Source organism: Bubalus bubalis, chromosome 4 (genome assembly GCF_019923935.1).
Source record: "Bubalus bubalis isolate 160015118507 breed Murrah chromosome 4, NDDB_SH_1, whole genome shotgun sequence".
In the NCBI taxonomy this organism is placed as follows: domain Eukaryota; kingdom Metazoa; phylum Chordata; class Mammalia; order Artiodactyla; family Bovidae; genus Bubalus; species Bubalus bubalis.
The window spans coordinates 33384405-33404373 of NC_059160.1; the positions used below are offsets into that span (position 1 = coordinate 33384405).

Genomic DNA, 19969 nt, shown 5'->3' on the forward strand with positions numbered 1-19969 from the left:
TTATTATACAGTTTAAAAATAAGCCTACTAAAATCAGTGAAAGGTAAATTAATTTAATAAAATTTCTGGAATGAACGCTACTTGTTCAGTTGAGTAAAATATGTACATCCAAAAAGAATTTCAACCTTTTTTTCCCCTGCTTAGGATTATTAATCACTGGTTGGAGTCGACATTTTTGGCTTCCTATAGGTAGAACAGGTGGCAACCATCTTGGCCAACACAAATATGGTATTTATAAAGTGAGGAATAAGTGGGTAAATATTTCCTTCTAATTTCCAATCTTAGAAACCTAGTTTAAGAAACAGAAATAGGATCCTACACTACAATTCTTACTATTTATTAAAAAGTTCATGATGCCCATTAAGTAAAATGCAAATTAATGACAATAAATATGAGAAATAAATGTTACATGGACTATTGCCATCATCTGGTTTCATTAATTATAGACAATTTGCTTAACTGACTATCTAGTCACAAATGTCTAAAAGATTCAAAATGTAAGTTTATTTTGCTTAAATAATTATGCTCACTTCTTAATGTGGAAATGAAGATAGATTAGTTTTCTATGTAAGTTAATATCCCTCCTTTAAAAAAGACAATATTAGGAGAACAAATATCAAAAGGCATTCTTGGCTCTTGGAAGAAAAATAAGTAGTTTGAAGAAGAAGGGGAAAGGAAAAAAGAGTAGGGGAAGAAAAAAGAGAATGGGGTAAAGAGCATATGAGGTTGCTAACGGGCCAGTTAGTATTTTGATAATGCATCTCTCCACATTTGGAAATAACTCCCTTTAGTGTTGTCACGGTGAGTCCTACTGAGTCAAACGCACCTCTAGCCATTCATATTCTTATGTACGTCTGTATACATGTTAACAAACAACGTAGAAATAAACTAATGTTGAAATGTTTGTTTTTTCTCACAAATTATGATGTAAATGAATTATATAAACTGTAATAAATGCTAAAACACATTCTTTATTCAGCAGCCCATGTTTATAAATCAGATAAAAGGAGGAAGGAACAGAAGAGATAGAGCTATGGCTTTCTTATATACTAAGAATCTTTTAATGAGGGTTGAGAAAACATATTGTTCCATGGTATCTAAATTAATATCATTTATTCCAGAAATTAAACATATACTGCTTTGTTATCTTATTAAAAATGATGATGATCATTAGCTCATGACAGTTTCTTCATTTGATTACTATGTACTGAATACCACCTACTTTCTAGGCATTTTCCCAAGCACTTGAGATACATTTTTGTTCAACAACAACAAAACGACATTTCCTCCATTATTTGAAACAGGCAAATAATGAAAAAGGAACATACTATGCAAGTTATATAGTATGTTTGAATATGACTGCTGCTGCTAAGTCACTTCAGTCGTGTCCGACTCTGTGTGACCCCATAGACAGCAGCCCACCAGGCTCCCCCGTCCCTGGGATTCTCCAGGCAAGAACACTGGAGTGGGTTGCCATTTCCTTCTCCAATGCATGAAAGTGAAAAGTGAAAGTGAAGTCGCTCAGTTGTGTCCGACCCTCAGCGACCCCATGGACTGCAGCCTTCCAGGCTCCTCTGTCCATGGGATTTTTCAGGCAAGACTAGTGCTTTAGAAAAAAAAAGCAGAATAAGGGAAATAGAAGTGTGGTATCTCTGGGAGGGTTATTTTATGATTTCAAGAGGTTACTTAGACCAAGACTAGGAGAGGGGACATTAGAGAAAATTCTTGAATGAAGTGAATTACCCTTCCAGGCAGGGGGACAGGTAATGTAAAATTCTAAAGTGAGAGTATACCTTGGCAAGTCAAGGGACAGCAGAGGATCTACTTAGCTGGAGCACAGTGAATGAGGCAGTGTAGAGCAGAACTATTATAAATGCAGTTTTAAACACTGTAGTGCCAAACATGGTGCTAGGCATGTAGAGTTTCCACAAAGATGAATATTAATTTATATGGAAAATTAATCATTAATATTCTGCTTAAATCCACTATTATAAAGAAGAGTAGCGAGTTAATGATACATAATTTAAGTACAATGTTAAGATTAATTCTTCATCCTTTAGTTTCTTAAATACTTATTAAGTCCCTTAAATACTTAAAGTACACGGTTAAGTGCAAATGATGGGTGAGTCAATCACTTCATAGATTACGCCATCTGGTAGAAGCCAAAAAGTAGGATTTAGAACACATTCCACAAGTGCCATGAGAGGGAAAATACAGTGTACTCTAGGCATACATAAGAGCTACATTAATCCAGACCTGAAGACAATGATGACTTCCCTGAAAAAGTGAGGTTTTCATTTGCAATCTCAGGGATAAGTAGGAGTTGGCTTGGTAAAAAAAAGGTGGGTGATGGGGTTCGCAAAAGAGAAAATACCACATGTAAAGATTCAGAAGGGAGATAGAACTTGAAAACACCATGTAATTTAAGGTATTTAAGTAGGAGAAAGCCATGATTACAATCATAAAGATCATTCTGACAAAAGTATACAGGAGAGAGTGTGTTAAAGAGGGCAAGATGAGGACTGAAAGGCCAGTTCAGGGGCTACTGGGGTTTATTATGCAAGCTATGAGGGTAGCAAGATTCACCAAGTGACAGTTAATATGCAAACAAACAAACAAAAAACCCAAAACAGATGATTGATGTATTTAGTAGGTGGAATGAATAGAAAGATAATGAATATATAGGTCCAGAGGAAGAAGGAAGAAAAGTTAAAGATGGTGCTCATGCTTTCCAGGGTTGAGAAACAGATGGAATGGAGCCATTTGCTAAGATCAAAGAATGAGCAGGTCAGGGGGAAAGGAAGATAAGTGGTCAGGTCCATTTTGTAGTCAGTTTATTGTGCGTGTAAATATCTATGTCTCCTCTTAGTTGCCAAAAAATAGTTGGACATATGGATCTGAAACTCAGGAAAGGCTTAAATCTTATGAAAAGGCTCAGAGGAGACAAGGACAGATATTTTGTTATAACAGAAATAAATAAAATGGTGCCTGAGCATAACATGTTAATTTGTATGTTTTATACACAACTCAGATTGTCATTTTTCTTACTGATATTTCTCTATAAAAATAAAAATCTGACAAGACTTAGACTATTTTAGGGGCTTCCCCGGTGGCTCAGTGATAAAGAATTTGCCTGCAATGCAAATCGCAGAAGATGTGGGTTCGATTCCTGGGTTGGGAAGATATCCTGGAAAAGGAAATGGCAACCCACTCCAGTATTCTTGCCTGGAGAATCGCCACAGACAGAGGAGTCTGGTGGACTACAGTCCACAAAGTCACAAAGAGTTGGACATGACCGAATGACCAAGCATGCACAGAGACTATTTTAATTGCTCCTAAAATGTATATACAGTAAGGTGATTTTTTAATGTAAAGTATTTCGTGAAAGTGAAAGTGTTAGTTGGACACTAGCATCTGACTCTGCAACCTCATGGACTATAGCCCACTGGGCTCCTCCATCCATTGGATTCTCCAGGCAAGAATACTTGGGTGGGTTGCTATTTCCTTCTCCAGGATACCTTCCCAAACCAGGGATCAAACCTGGATCTCTTGCATTGCAAGCAGATTGTTTACCATCTGAGCCACCACGGAATCCCAAAGTATTTCTTACTGCATGAAAAATATTTTCTTATTTTATCCAGGAACATGAAGTGATATTTAAGAAATAAATAGTGGTCTAATTTAAAACATGTCGTTTTGCTTGTCTTTTAAGACTACTGTACTTGTCATTATTTCTTCTTTAATAAAGGTCTTGGCTATTGGTTTTACTTATTATTTTCCAAGTAGGAACAATTATGCACAAAAGATAATTTCAAAAGAAAATGAATGGTAGGTAAACAGTGTCAACTGTGAGTAGAAATATATTTATAGGGTCCTTTCTTAGATCTAGGTGTTCAAAAAGAGAAGCTTGAATCAACACATATCTGTGTAAAGAGTTATGAAATAGAAAATTCAGAGTCTGAAGTAGACAGCTGTCATTATGAATCCTATTTCCTTCAGTACTGCAATGCATATATAGGGTTTGTATGAGTACCAATTAATCAGCCTTATTGTCATAATTTTATTACCAAGTTACTGAGTTACAAGCAAATGTCTAAAGAAGGGCAACATCTCTAAAGTTTAAAAATAAAATCTCCTGTATTTGGAAAAACATATAAAATGGTTTTAAAGCCATGGATATTGAACTCTGTGACCCAGTTTTCTTGTCAAATGGAGTTATTAAGACATAATACAAAGTGTTGCAATAAGAATTAAATAAGTTAATCTTTGTATGAAAGCCTTACCAGAGAACCTAGCATAAGAACATGGGACTGAATTTCCATAAAAGAAAGAAAATCTTAGTTACTGAAAGGGACTCAAAAGTGATGTAGTCTACTCCAGGTACTATTAAGTGATGGAGAAATGGAGATTTATCAGTATAATTAAAAGCAGAGTTTGGAGAAAATTAAAACTGGCTCATATATTATACTCCACTGAGATGAAGCTTCACAGAAGTAGGTTCACAAGACTGGAGTGAACGTTGGGTTAGGGTTAGGAGAAGACTTCTGCCTGGACATTGTAGGGAGCTTTTTCCTGCCCTGTCTGGGAAGGTCTGTGGAGAAGAAAAGAATTTGGATGCTGTTTTAATGCAAGGGAAGGAAGAGTATGCAGGTCTCCTTCGCAGCTCTGGGGAATGCTGAAGTTACGAATCTGTGAAGATAGTGTTAGGAACAGGAGTAGAAAAGTAGGCTGGTGTAGGCACCTGAACAAAGGTGAGAGTAAGTCCACTTCAAAGAAAAGCCAGACTCTCTGCTATGACATGTGCTTGAAATACGTATTCGGATTTGAGTACTTCTTTTTAATCATAAGCAAAAAGCATGTATGTGTGTGTGTGTATTGGTTTAATAGTATGTGTGTGTGTGTATTGGTTTAATAATACCTTTAATAGAAGTTAACGGCTTACCATGAAAAGGTAGGATTATTAACTTTCTTATTGTTCCACAGTGTTGGTTTGTGTGTGCTCAGTCACTCAATCATGTCCAACTCTTTGCGATCCCATGGTCTGTAGCCCGCCAGGCTCCTCTGCCCATGGAATTTTCCAGGCAAGAATACTGGAGTGGGTTGCCTTTTCCTCCTCTAGGTGATCTTCCCAACCCAGGGATCTAACTGAGTCTCTTCCATCTCCTACGTTGACAGGTGGATTCTTAGCCATTAGTGCCACCTGGGAAGCCCAAACTGAGTTCCTAACTAAAATTCATATAGTTTAATGTGTACAAAGCCACCTTACATAAAATATATTTATCCCATTTATAGATCAAATTTTAGTTGCCCTGCCCTGTGCTGTGCTCAGTCATGTCTGACTCTTTGTGACCCCCCAGACTGTAGACCACCAGGCTTCTCTGCCCGTGGAATTCTCCAGGCAAGAATACTAGAGTGGGTTGCCATTTCCTCCTCCAGGGGATCTTCCTAACCTAGGGATCAAACCTGCATCTCTTGCATCTCCTGCATTGGCGGGCAGATTCTTTACCATAGTTGAAGCAAAAGCAAATATGTTTGGTGTCTTTTTTCTTGTTTTGTGATAAACACAGTTTTCATATACTTACATTTTAAGGGAATCTGATATCATACCATAAGGGCAGAAATAAAACTTAATTTGTGTAAAAATATTCTAATACTATTCTTTTTAGAAAAGTAAGTTCGGACTGCTACCTAGCAAAGCCGATTTCTACTAGCATATAACAATGAAACATAGGCGATACCTCCAGCTTGCCTTGTTCCCTCTCATCACTGATCCGATGGTGAAAGGAATTGAGAACGTCTAATTTGTTTTGAAAACTGACAGCCTAGATCTCTAAAACTCCTACTTTCCACATTCAAATCTATTGCTGGATATTCTTCCCTCTTCCTTTAATCCCACTACTCTTTTTAGTTTTACCTATTATAGCCACTTCCCTGTATTGTAGTTATTTTTCAGATTTCAAAGGATAACAAATGTTGTTACTTTTATTGTCCCCATGGTTCCAACACTTCCTAAAGTTATTTCCAGCTCAAAGAAACAGAAACTCACACTGTAGTTTTTTTTGGAGAAAAGGTAGAATAGGAATGACTGTCATTAACCTCTGTAGAACACAGTATGTCTCAGCTCCTCCTGTGTTCCCCTCCTGTGAGACTCAACCAGTTTCTCAGAAACCCACCACGTCTTCTGACAATTCCCTGTGCCAACCAGATGCATCTGTCTTTTGATGCTACAATTTAAACTGTATTTTCCTTATAGGCTAAGGTCATCTATCATGACAATGCACTTTCATGAATACAACTTATTTTGTAAAGCATGAGTGCTTCATGCTTGACTTTACCAGCATACTGTGTCTTTCAGGCAAAGGAAAATATAACACTTCTCACAAGGGGAGATTAATCCTATTATTAGATGATCTGTTATTCCCATTAACTGTGTAACTATAAAGTCCCAAACAACAGAAACGAGGGTGGTAGGATGCTGACTGAAAGATTTAAACAGTTAATGAAAGATACCTTTAATATAATTTAATTGATATTCTTTCCAACTCCAGAGACAAAATTTCTAAAATCACTTGGGCATCTGACAGAGTTATCACTGACATTCAAGGATATATGGGAATATAGCTTCTGCTGGGCCAAAAAAAGTGGATGTTGGGATAAAGTTGTATTCATTTAGGCATCTACTTATTTGGTCTACTTATTCTTGCTTATCCAACTGAGCTGGCATCAGCAAGAACATAAAGAGATCTACAGAGTGCTTCAAAAATACTGAGCATCTTGAACAATTTTAAATGTAATTTTTGTTAAGCTGTCTTGATCTGTAAGTATCTGAATATCTTTTGTAGCTTTTGCCTTCTTTTTATCTTGATGAAGACCATTCTGTGATGAAATTATGACATACAGTAATCAAAGTAAAACTACAGCTCATTTTGTTAAATCATACCAGGCAATAAAAAAATTACAAGTTATCTTTAATACAGAAAACAGGACTAAAAATAAAAAAAAAACAACTTTAGGTTGAGAATCAGTACACATAAATTCAAAAACAAAAAAGTGTGAGGCAAATATCCGTAGTCAGTTATATTCTGCGTTAACAGGATAATAGCTGTTTTCGATATTTACTTAACCTTTGTCTCTAGTGTATTGTCTCCTGACTTACCTGCAGTTGGAGTGGGCCTAAGCCTGGTGTTGCCGCGGCAGCAGCTGCCATGGTAGTTGGGATCAGCTGTACAGGGTAAGGGTCACCTACGTAAGAGAATAATAGAGGCGTCAGCACCTTTTATCTACTCTCCACCTGCAAATTAAACTCATGCATTCACTCTTTCCAAAAGCCTTCTTTTGTGTGCCTTGCCTAGGCCTAATGAAAAGCTCTATTGTGCAGCTTTTTACTAACACTCTTTTCACAATTCTGGCTGAGAGAGGAATGTGAATAAAAGGCACAAGCAATTAAGGCGGAAACCTCATCCTTTTTTCATGATGTATTTAGGAAAATGGGAGGAAAAAGTGCGCATTGATCAGAGGGCTGCACTTTATAACACACATGCACACACACACACACACACACACATCACACCTGATAATCTAGATATGAGCACACCAAGTCCTCAGCAAATTTAAAATGTTATTATAAAAAGAATTTAACTAAACTTAATTTTACTTTAAACAAACTAAACTCTCAATATTTAGGCCAAGCAGCTTATCTTATGAATGCTATGTTACTGTCTTGATTCAAATAACCTCTTAAATAATGTTCCAGGGACAAACTCATTATAAAGAAAAAATCTGATGCATTTTTAAAGGTTATGTAAAGTACTATGCTATGCTAAGTCACTTCAGTCGTGTCCGACTCTGTGTGACCCCATAGACAGCAGCCCACCAGGTTCCCCGTCCCTGGGATTCTCCAGGCAAGAACACTGGAGTGGGTTGCCATTTCCTTCTCCAATGCATGAAAGTGAAAAGTGAAAGTGAAGTCTCTCAGTCGTGTCAGACTCCTAGCAACCCCATGGACTGCAGCCTACCAGGCTCCTCCGCCCACGGGATTTTCCAGGCAAGAGTACTGGAGTGGGGTGCCATTGCCTTCTCCGATGTAAAGTACTAGTTATCTTTATTTCCAGAGACAAATGTTTAAAAAATATACTGTAAAAGAAAAAGAATATAGGTGGTTTTCCCCAAAGGCTTTCTGTTTATGGGAATACCTAAAACACTAAAAAATTTAAGCAATTAAAAATTAAAGTTTTAATACAGATGATCTATAAAAAAACAGACATACACAAACATCTATACATATATACACATATTATAGAAGATTTTTTGATGCAAATAAAAAATTTTTTCCACTCAGTAAAGAGGTACAAAGGGTATCTGCACAAAGCCCGGTGATATGCTAACAGATATGTACATTATTAGTCATTTGAAATGCAACTGTAGCAAAAATGGAAAATAATAACTGTAAGAACAATTTTCTAATATATAAAGCTTTTTGTGGAACTATAATTTGTGAAAAACTTGTTGAATGTCAAATGTATAGAAATATAACTGCAAATAACTCAGTTAATAATTCATTCAAAAATATTTATTGAGTACCTGATTTGTATTAAACACTGCTGTTGACACTAGAAATGGAACTTTCAAGAAGACTCATGTCAAGAGGTGTATTTACTGGAAATTTAATGAAGCTTAAGCTTTGGGTTCTGGAAAGGGCTCCTAGCAGTGTGTTCACAGGGTCATATGTTTTTATATCTGTCAGCTTCCTTAATTTTTTACTTTGTTGTGATCCTTTTTATAAATAAATATTTTTCCTTTACTTTGTGCATATATATATATATATGTATGTATATAATGTAGATCATGCGTGCGTGCTCAGTCACCTCAGTCATGTCTGACTCTTTGTAATCCCATGTACTGTAGCCTTCCAGGCTCCTCTGTCCATGGGATTCTCCAGGTAAGAATTCTAGAGAGGACTGCTGTGCCCTCCTCCAGGGGATCTTCCCTACCCAAGGATTGTGGGCTGAATCTTTACCACTGAGCCACCAGGGAAGCCCATAATGTAGATCATATATATACATATATATATGTAATTTCCATATTTTTTTATTTTTAAATACAGTCCCCAAAATTACATGTTTCAGGCTTCAAAATACCTGAATTTATTTCCCCTGATCTTGTTTTACAGCTTAATGGGAGAAAAAGACAAAGAATAACTCAATTAGTATAAAATAAAGTAAATGTTACATATAAAATGCTATGGACTGTACTGTGGATACCTCAAACCCAGTCTAAAAGGTCAAAGACACCCTCTAGGATGAAGTCATGTTTAAGCTGAAACCTGAATTAAGTGAAAGCAAGCCAGGCAAAGAAGGGAAGCATTTCAGGAAGGAAAATAATTTTCATTAAGACTCAAGGTCAAATGGGAGTGTTATATCATAGCTAAGTTCTTGAACTGCTTAAGTACAGAGTACAGGCAGGGAAGAAGAGATAAATGGGACTGGAGAGGGAATCAGAGGCCTGATTGTGTATGACTTTATGTACAATATAAACATACACACAGAAGAACTGTACAAAAAAGATCTTCACAACCAAGATAATCATGATGGTGTGATCACTCACCTACAGCCAGACATCCCAGGATGTGAAGTCAAGTGGGCCTTAGAAAGCATCACTATGAACAAAGCTAGTGGAGGTGATGGAATTCCAGTTGAGCTATTTCAAATCCTGAAAGATGATGCTGTGAAAGTGCTGCACTCAATATGCCAGCAAATTTGCAGAACTCAGCAGTGGCCACAGGACTGGAAAAGGTCAGTTTTCATTTCAGTCCCAAAGAAAGGCAATGCCAAAGAATGCTCAAACTACTGCACAATTGCACTCATCTCACACGCTAGCAAAGTAATGCTCAAAATCTCCAAGCCAGTCTTCAGCAATACAGGAACCATGAACCTCCAGATGTTCAAGCTGGTTTTAGAAAAGGCAGAGGAACCAGAGATGAAATTGCCAACATCCGCTGGATCATGGAAAAAGCAAGAGAGTTCCAGAAAAACATCTATTTCTGCTTTACTGACTATGCCAAAGCCTTTGACTGTGTGGATCACAATAAACTGTGGAAAATTCTGAAAGAGATGGGAATACCAGACCACCTGATCTGCCTCTTGAGAAATTTGTATGCAGGTCAGGAAGCAACAGTTAGAACTGGACATGGCACAACAGACTGGTTCCAAATAGGAAAAGGAGTACATCAAGGCTGTATATTGTCACCCTGTTTATTTAATTTATATGCAGAGTACATCATGAGAAACGCTGGGCTGGAAGAAGCACAAGCTGGAATCAAGATTGCTGGGAGAAATATCAATAACCTCAGATATGCAGATGATACCACTCTTATGGCAGAAAGTGAAGAAGGACTAAAAAGCCTCTTGATGAAGGTGAAAGAGGAGAGTGAAAAAGTTGGCTTAAATCTCAACATTCAGAAAACGAAGATCATGGCATCTTGTCCCATCACTTCATGGGAAATAGATGGGGAAACAGTGAAAAGAGTGTCAGAGTTTATTTTTTGGGCTCCAAAATCACTGCAGATGGTGACTGCAGCCATGAAATTAAAAGACGCTTACTCCTTGGAAGGAAAGTTATGACCAACCGAGATAGCATATTGAAAAGCAGAGACATTACTTTGCCAACAAAGGTCCATCTAGTCAAGGCTATGGTTTTTCCTGTGGTCATGTATGGATGTGAGAGTTGGACTGTGAAGAAAGTTGAGTGCTGAAGAAATGATGCTTTTGAACTGTGGTGTTGGAGAAGACTCTGGAGAGTTCCTTGGACTGCAAGGAGATCCAACCAGTCCATCCTAAAGGAAATCAGTCCTGGGTGTTCTTTGGAAGAAATGATGCTAAAGCTGAAACTCCAGTACTTTGGCCACCTCATGCGAAGAGTTGACTCATTGGAAAAGACTCTGATGCTGGGAGGGATTGGGGGCAGGAGGAGAAGGGGATGACAGAGGATGAGATGGCTGGGTGGCATCACCAACTCAATGGACGTGAGTTTGAGTGAACTCTGGGAGTTGGTGATGGACAGGGAGGCCTGGTGTGCTACAATTCACGGGGTCGCAAAGAGTAGGACATGACTGAGTGACTGAACTGTACTGAACTTAACAATATAAAGAATCTAAACTTTGTCCTACTGGGAAAAAGAAACCATGAACATAGAAAAAAGATGGGTTGAGTAAAATCCCTTGGGCTAGAGGTTCGAAGCTGTCATCAGTAATATAATCATGCAGAACTCTGTATAATGTATGTTGATGATTCAGATTAGGGTGGTGATTTTGGAATAAAGAATGATGGAGAAGGTCAAGCGGTATTTAAGACGCAAAACTGACAGGACTTAATGATTATTTACATATGAGAGTTAGAAAAGACTCAAAGATTCTTCCCAGGTTTTTCACTGGACAGTTGATTAGGAAGTGGAACTATTTGTTGGATTTGCAAACACAGATGATAAAACTGCCAGGTTGGGCCTATCTGGGAGGAAAATGAAGGGGAAAGAATAAAGAGTTCTGTTTTGACCATTTCAAGCCTGAAATAACTATCAGTCCCCAAGTAGAGGTATTCATTGAGGAACTTGATAAACATGTTAGGATTTTAGAGGTGTAATCCACATAGGAGTCAGAAATTTGAAAGTGGTCAGCATATATCTTGAATTTAAGCTATAACCAGTCAAGTGTTAACTATAGATTAAAAAAAGAGATCCAAAGATTGGATTATGGGATATCCTAACATTTATAGTTAGGAAGATAGGTAACTAGCAGAAAAACAGAGGAGAAATGTAAATTTGGTGTTCCAGAAGCCAAGTAAAGAAAGATTTTCAGGAAGAGTAATCAATTTTTTAAAATGTTGGACTTGGTGATATAGAAGTCATTGGAGACCTCTACAAGGGCAATTTCAATGGAGCAAGGGTTAAGAAAGCCTAACTGGAGTGAGTGTGATCCATAGAGAATGAATAGAAGATAGGAATTGAATATAATAAGTGTAGATTCTTGCTTTTCAAAGTGAAGTTCTCAAAAGCAGCACTGGCATCACTGAGGAGTTTGTTAGCCGAATTTTAATGCCTGTGTGCATGCTGTGTTGCTCAGTCATGTCTGAATCTTTGCAACCTTATAGACTGTAGAGCACCAGGCTCGTCTTCTATGGGATTCTCCAGGCAAGGATACTGGAGTGGGTCACCATGCCCTCCTCCAGAGGATCTTTCCAACACAGGGACTGAACCTGAGTCTCCTGTGACTCCTGCACAGAGAGCGGATTCTTTACCACTGAGCCACTGGGGAAGCCCAGCATAATTTCAGGCTGTACCCCAAATCTAAGGTGGCAGGCAGCCTCTAAGATGGAAGCCCCAGTGACTCTTACTTCCTGGTATTTATGTCCTTGTGGAATTCCCTCCTCTTATGGACTGGGCCTAGTAACTACCTTCTAATGAACAGAATACACAGAAGTGACGTGATATTACTTTTGACACTAGGTTACAAAAAAACTCTGGCTCTGTCTTGCTTGCTCACCCACCACCCCTTTTCTCAGCAAGTAGCTATATTGGGAGCTGTCCTATAGAGAGGACCACATTGCAAAGGACTGATGTCTTCCAGCCAACAGCAAGCAAAGGAGGAGGTTGAGAACAACCAAGGGAGGGAGCTTGAAAGTGGATTTCTCCCCAAGTCAAGCCTAGAGATGACTGCAGCCCAGGCCAACACCTTGATTTGCAAGGATGTAAAAGACTCAGCTGGAACATGGCTGTGTTCAAACAACTGTTTATTTTAAGCCACGAAGCTTTGGGAGAATTTATTAAAGTAGCAAGCATAAACCTTCTGAATTAGAATTTAAATTTTAACAAGATTTACAGACTATTTGTATGTACTGCAGAAGTGCTAAAACAAGACAATTTCAGAGACGTACTTTGCAATAGGTACTGGAGGATGAGTGATAAAGAAAATTTTACTAGAAAGGTATCCATTTGTAAAAATGATACTACACTTATATACTAATAAGAAAAATTGTACATAGAAAAGAAAATGGTGATACAGGAAAAAGGACAACTGAAGTTATCTGACAAGGCTTTACTTATCATTTGGAATTTTAAATATTTAATCCAGAAGATACTATAACTGATTTTATAAAAAAAGTTTAGATATTTGCAACTGCATTTATTTAAACTAGCAAACAGCAAATATTATGACTATTAAACTATTTAAATAGTTAAAATTGTACCATTCACTTATATTACTTAATGATTATAATGTTAAAAGTAATGACAGCAAAGTTGAGAGGCTATGGTGCTCTTCAGAGTGATAATTCATTTTATATAATTTACTTGTTGAAAATCAATTAATAAGCACTTACATCATCTACCACATGACTAGAACTCTGCTGGTTTTTATGGGAGACAAAAACAACAAAACAAACAGCATTTGTCTCTAGCTATTTACTGTAAGTCTCTCTTAGAAAAGAACTTATTTGAGGTGACTATCAGTGCTATAGGACTTAAGGGAGAACTAATTCCAGATTTCAATATTTAAAGAATAAAAGGTGAAAATAAGAGTGAGTGTGGCCTTGAAGATTTGCAGGTGTGGGGGGACGTTTTAAGAAGGGTGAAATATATCGTAGCATGGGTGTGATATGCTTAAAGAATGGAGAGAAAACCAGTTTAATTCACAGCTTATAGAATAAAAGGAAAAGAGACAGAAAGCAGGGATCTGGGAAACTTTTCGTAATCCGGACTGGAAGATATTTGGCTACAAAAAGGCAATGGATATGAAATGAAGTTTTACCAAGTTTAATTAAAGGGGTTACGGAACAGAAGATCTTAAAGCTGACTCTGAATTCTAACCTAGGGATACAGATTTACTCATAAATTTGGGTTGACTGCAAATACCCACATAGGTGTTTAGAGCACTTTCCAATTATTAGCATATAATTCTTAATAACAGATAGAGTATTGCATGCTAATTTAAACTCATTAGTTAAAATCTACACTATTCCATAACATTTAAAAATGAACATGCATATTAGAATATTATTTTTCATTTCTACATCCATGGATATATAGTAATAAAATGAATATGGCTATCTTTCTTTTGCATATGCATATACATATACATAACTATAATGTTATTCATATGCCATATTGTACATGTGTTAATGTGTAAACATAATATACACATGCAAGCTAAATAATGTATGTGTATGTTATGAGCTGAATTGTGTCCCCTCAAACTTTATATGTTAAAGTCCTAACCTCTAGTATATCAGAATGTAACTGTATTTAGAGGTAAGTCCTTAAGAGGTAATGAGGATAAAACAAGGTCATTTGAGTAGGCTCTAATCCAATATGATTGGTGTCCTTATAGAAAGAGCTTAGGACACAAGCAACACAGAAGGAAGGACAACTATGTGAGGATAGAGGGAGAAGACAACCATCTACAAATGAAGAAGAGAGGCCTCAGAATGAAATCCATACTGTTGATAACTTGATCTTGCATTTTGAGCTTTCAGAACTGTCAGAAAATAAACTTCTGTTGTAGAAACCAACCAATTTGCTTTAGTTTACTATGGCAGCCTTAGCAAACTAAACAATATGTTTGCCATAAGCAACTTCATATTGATGTAGTTGATGTAAAGTGAATTGGAAAAATAAAAAAAAACTGGCAGCAAGAATTAAAAAGAGTACTGTTGCCCTTATATACCTGTAATCACACAGTTTCAAGATAAACATAAGATCAGAAATAGGATGTCAACTAATTTCAAAAGGTTTGTGTCTAAGCCACCTTATTAATGCACCTATCTCCATCCAACATACTAACATATATAACTTGAAGCATATGTACTTTATTATCAATGTTTCAGACTGAAAACATTAAGAACTAGTTTGATTGAAATCTGCCCCAGTTACAAAGTAAATACAAACACCATAAATGTGAAAAAGGCCAATATAACAATTTAACTCAATTAAGGAGATTCAAAATGTATTTTATGCACGTGTCAGTGTTCTGAAGTGGACACATAATCTATAAGACTTCAACACAAGGTCAAGAGTAGTCCTTAATGGGGAAAGAGAAATTCAGAAACTGCTGGGGAAAAAAAGATCTTTTACAGAAGTAAATACTGTCATCTATTTATGCCATCTCTTTATAAACTGCACTAAAAATGTTACAACTAGTTTGTTTTGTAAATACCTCATGAGATACTTACTTAGTAAAAAATTGGATAATGGAAAATTCTGACTTTTAAAGTTTAACCATGTGTAAGTTATTCAAATTGACTTTCACCTAAAGTAATTTTGTCTACTCTTTCCTAGGTTTTTAACCATTTGAACAGTTTTTCCTTGAGCCTTTCCAAACTTGTGTCTTCTTTTGAACCAAGTATGGAAAATTCTAGCTCGAAACTAAAATTTTTCAAAAAGTTGAAAAATACACTGAGGCATGTTAATCAATAGTTTCCAAAATACAATCTAGCTTCGAGTATCTATTGATATAAATGATACATCTAATAGTAAATAACCCAATAACCCCTCAGAAATCATATTACATATGTTAGTAGTAAAAAGTAATGAATATTTAGAAAATAATTCTTTCCAGTGATACTATTGAAGAGACTTTTTTTTTTTTTTTCCTATATACAGAGTAAGAAAAACAACAGAGTTATTTAGGTTGAGGAAGACTGTCAAAGGGCTTCCCTGGTGGCTCAGTGGTAAAAAATCCACCTGCCAATGAAGGAGACTCAGGTTTGATTCCTGGATTGGGAAGATCCCTTGGAGATGGAAATAGCAACCCATTTCAGTATCCTTGTCTGGGTAATCCCATGGACAGAGGAGCCTGGCAGGCTATAGTCTTGTGGAGTCACAAAAAAGTTGAACACTACTTGGTGATTGAATAAACAACAAGATTGTCAAAAGCAAACATGTTTTTGCTCAGGGTCACCTTCATAAACCCTTTCATCCACTGAACTAATATAAATGATCTGGAAAGTCTATGGCATTATAAAAATTAAAATGTATACACAAATGCAAACACACACACACACACACAATCCCTGCCCTAGAAGAGCTCCTAAAAAAGTTACAGAAATGAACATGTAAACAAACCAATCCAGGGATACAATGAGAAAAGTAGAACAGTGCAAAAGGCACTCTGGAAACTTCCAGAAAAGAAGAAGGTAGGGTAGATTAGCCTGGAAAGAGCATTGAGGAAGGTTATTTGTTAAACTATCTCAAAAAATGGCACTTCACCACAAATTATCTCTCAGGATCCTTTTACCGCCTACTTTCCATGTCTTCTGAAAAGTCACACAATAAGCCTCCACTACTTAGTGCAACCAAGATTGCTCTTATTAATCATCTTCTCAGATTAATACTTAAAAGCCCCTACTCCTACCACTCTAACTTCCCAGTGGAGGGAGTTCTACAGGAGCGTAAGATAAGATGAAGTTAAAAAGGACACTTGTTGTTGTTCAGCCGCTAAGTTGTATCAGATTCTTTGTGACCCCATGAACTGCAGGACACCAGGCTTCCATCTCCTTCACTCTCTCCCTGACATTGCTCAAACTCATGTCCATTGCACCTGATGCAAAGAGCTGACTCATGAGAAAAGACCCTGATGCTGGGGAAGATTGAAGGCAAGAGGAGATGGGGACGACAGTAGATGAGATGGTTAGAAGGCATCACTGACTCAACAGACATGAGTTTGGGCATACTCCAGGAGATGGTGAAGAACAGGGAAGCCTGGTGTGCTGCATGCAGTCCATGGGGTCGCAAAGAGTTGGACATGACTGAGCAACTGAACAACAATAACGTGCTTTGAGTCAGTGATGCCATGAAACCATCTCATCCTCTGTCTCCCCCTTCACCTCTTGCCCTCAATCTAAAAGGACACTAGAGATAGAATTTTCAAAGGAAGTTGCTTTCTCTCATCTCCTGGGCCAACAGATGAACATGTGGGTTCCTTCTGCTTGGAAGGAGCCCCATGCTATCCATAGCCCAGTGTTAACACTGGCCATTATCCATGTAGCCCCTATACTTTCAGGGGTATTTTAATAGTCTCAGTGTGTCTGATGCAGAAAGGGAATGTTAAGCTCTGCAGCTAAAGAAGCAGGTAGAATACATCTTGCAGAGTCTTATGTTTTACTTTGAAGGCAACCTTAAGTTGCTGAAAGGTTTAAAGCAGGAAAGTGACACAGTCTGATTTGTGTTTTAGATAGATCAATTTTGTGGCAAGGGATAGAATCGATTGGAAGAGGGAGAGGCTGCAGACAAATAGACATGTTAAAAACTACTGCAGTAAATCAAGTTGGAAATGATAATGGCCTAAACTAATCATAAGAGAAAGAGAGGAAGGAACATATAGGATGGGAGAGACACATTTGATGGCCAGTTTGATGGGAGAAAAGAGATACGGGGAGGGGGGAGAAAAATATTGCACTTGGGCTTATACTTTATTGTCAGATGTGGTTTAGGGAAAAAAAACCCTTTTTTTACTCAAAGTGTTTCAACATCAGTTGTTTCAACATCAATTATGAATTATTCATTATGCTCCCACTGATTTGAAATGTGGGCAACTAATATTTGTTGACTTTTGGCACCGTTAAAATATTGTACATATATATACATATAAATATACACATATAAATCCCTCCATATATGAATGAATATATTTACTGATCTGTGTATAAAATCTCATTTAATCTTCGGAACAATTCAGTAAGGTAGATTATTGTTCTCATTCTACAAATTAAAAATAAATGTTCAGGCTCTCATAGACAGTAAGTACTATAGTACTATTGTGGTAAGAAAAGTATCACATTTATAGAGGATAATACAAATATATATTTAAATTTTCAAAATAGATATAGTCATTTAATGTTCATTCAGTTAGCATGTGTCAGATATTGCATACGGGTTACAAAGTAATAAAAGGTCCAGTTCTCCTTGCCTTCATGACCCTTTCAATTACAAAATAATCCATTAATATGGAAAGTGAAGTGAATCAAAGCCACAAGATTAAAATCATATGAATAAGAAAGGCAGCAACTACCAAAGAAAAGAGGGATTTATTTGAGCTGAAATAACCGAAGGAAGAATCAGAGGAGGGGCTGGTCTTGAGTTGGGCTTTGAATAAAAAATAACTAGAGAAGATGCTGCTGCTGCTGCTGCTGCTAAGTCACTTCAGTCGTGTCTGACTCTGTGAGACCCCAAAGACAGCAGCCTGCCGGGCTCCGCCATCCCTAGGATTCTCCAGGCAAGAACACTGGAGTGGGTTGCCATTTCCTTCTCCAATGCATGAAAGTGAAAGGTGAAAGTGAAGTCGCTCAGTCGTGTCTGACTCTTAGTGACCCCATGGGCTGCAGCCCACCAGGCTTCTCCGTCCATGGGATTTTCCAGGCAAGAGCACTGGAGTGGGGTGCCATTGCCTTGAGAGAAGTCTACAACTGCAGTGCTTAGTGCATAGTAGATATTCGATAAATATTTGCTGAATGAATCAATGGTTGAGCCTAAAAACAAGGATCAGAGAAATGAATGAATAAAATGTCTTTATGAACTAGCCTGCAGTTGAACCTATGACATACAGTATCAAGAAATATTCAGAAGGTTGGTTAGAGTCTGTGAAGCACCTCAAATGCCAAGGTAAGAATCTATTCATACCATGTCCCTAAGCATACACACAGTTACCTCTTATTCTAAAAAACAACCAATTATCTAGACTCCAAAATCCCTTAGTAAGGAGTAATTTATTTCTTTCTTCTCATGTAACTTGCTGGAAACTTGTCTTCAGTGATAATCTTAAATCCTTCTACTACAATTTAATTCTCAATCCATAAACTTTCCTGGAAATAATGACCTTTGATTTGCCAAATTTGAATGAACACTGCTGTGTAACAGCTGATACTGTTAATGACTCCCTCCTTCTCAAACTACACTACACTCTCCAACTTTTCTTATAATGTGCTTTTCTGGTTTTCCTCATAACCTGTTCACGCCGACTTTATTATTTCTGCAATAGGCTGTTCTACCTCCCGTCACTTCTTCCTTAAATATTGATATTCCTTGGGTCTAATCCTTGGTGCTTGGCTTTTCTCATTTGATTTCCCTTATCTGAATGATCTTATCCAATCTCTTGGTCCAAGGACCTTATACAAACTATTTTAAGTCAATGACTCTAGGCTATATTCCTCATACTGTTTTGGACAACTCCTTTGACACCCACAATCTGTCCCACAGGAAGTTCAATCTTCACAGTAAATTTAATTAATCACCATTCTTGCTGGACTTACTTCTACTCCCGGTATTTCTACTAATTTTGGTGACACCCAGTTACCTATGCTGTACATATGAAGTATCCTTGATCTTTCCCTTCCTTTAATCCTTCATGGCTGATCAGTTACAAACTTTGTTTTTTTAATTCCTATGTTTTCATTTCTTACTGCTGGAAAACCTACCAACCAGGTTCCCAGGCTTCAGTATTCTGCTAAAGGAATGAATTCTCTACTCAGCTTCCAGAGGCACTAATTACAGGTACACAATAAGTATTCATTAGTTGTACTTAAATGGTAATAAATATTTACTAGGTACATACTGTGTGTTAAGGACTAAAAGTTCAAAAGTAAACAAGAAAAGTATATCTTGACATGGATGAAATCAATAAATGAATGGATTGATGGTTAAATGCCAGTATGACCTCAACCCTGATTTTTAGCCCTTAAATGGTTTTCCAGTTCCTGCAGCATAGTGGACCCTTTGATGGCTCAACTGGTAGAGCGGAGGCCTATAGACTTCATGAATGTGGACATCCCTAGGTTGCTGGTTTGATTCTGGCTCGAAAGAAGTGCCTTAGTTGCTTGCGGCTTCCCTGGTGGCTCAGATGGTAAAGAATCTGCCTGCAATGCACAAGACCTGGGTTCGATCCTTGGGTCAAGAAGATCCCCTGGAAAAGGGAATAGCTACCCACTCCAGT

The 19969-nt window shown here is 37.4% G+C and overlaps 1 protein-coding gene across 19 annotated transcripts in view; it reads right to left on the reverse strand.

Annotated features, from left to right (window-relative positions):
• Positions 1 to 19969, reverse strand: part of SOX5 (SRY-box transcription factor 5) — a 1156954-nt gene that overhangs the window by 121762 nt on the left and 1015223 nt on the right. For all 19 annotated transcript variants that reach the window (XM_045165614.1, XM_045165607.1, XM_045165602.1 and 16 more), the window contains one exon: positions 7157 to 7242. In XM_045165614.1, coding sequence (XP_045021549.1) covers positions 7157 to 7242 — 86 coding nt within the window. The remainder of the gene's footprint in view (positions 1 to 7156; positions 7243 to 19969) is intronic.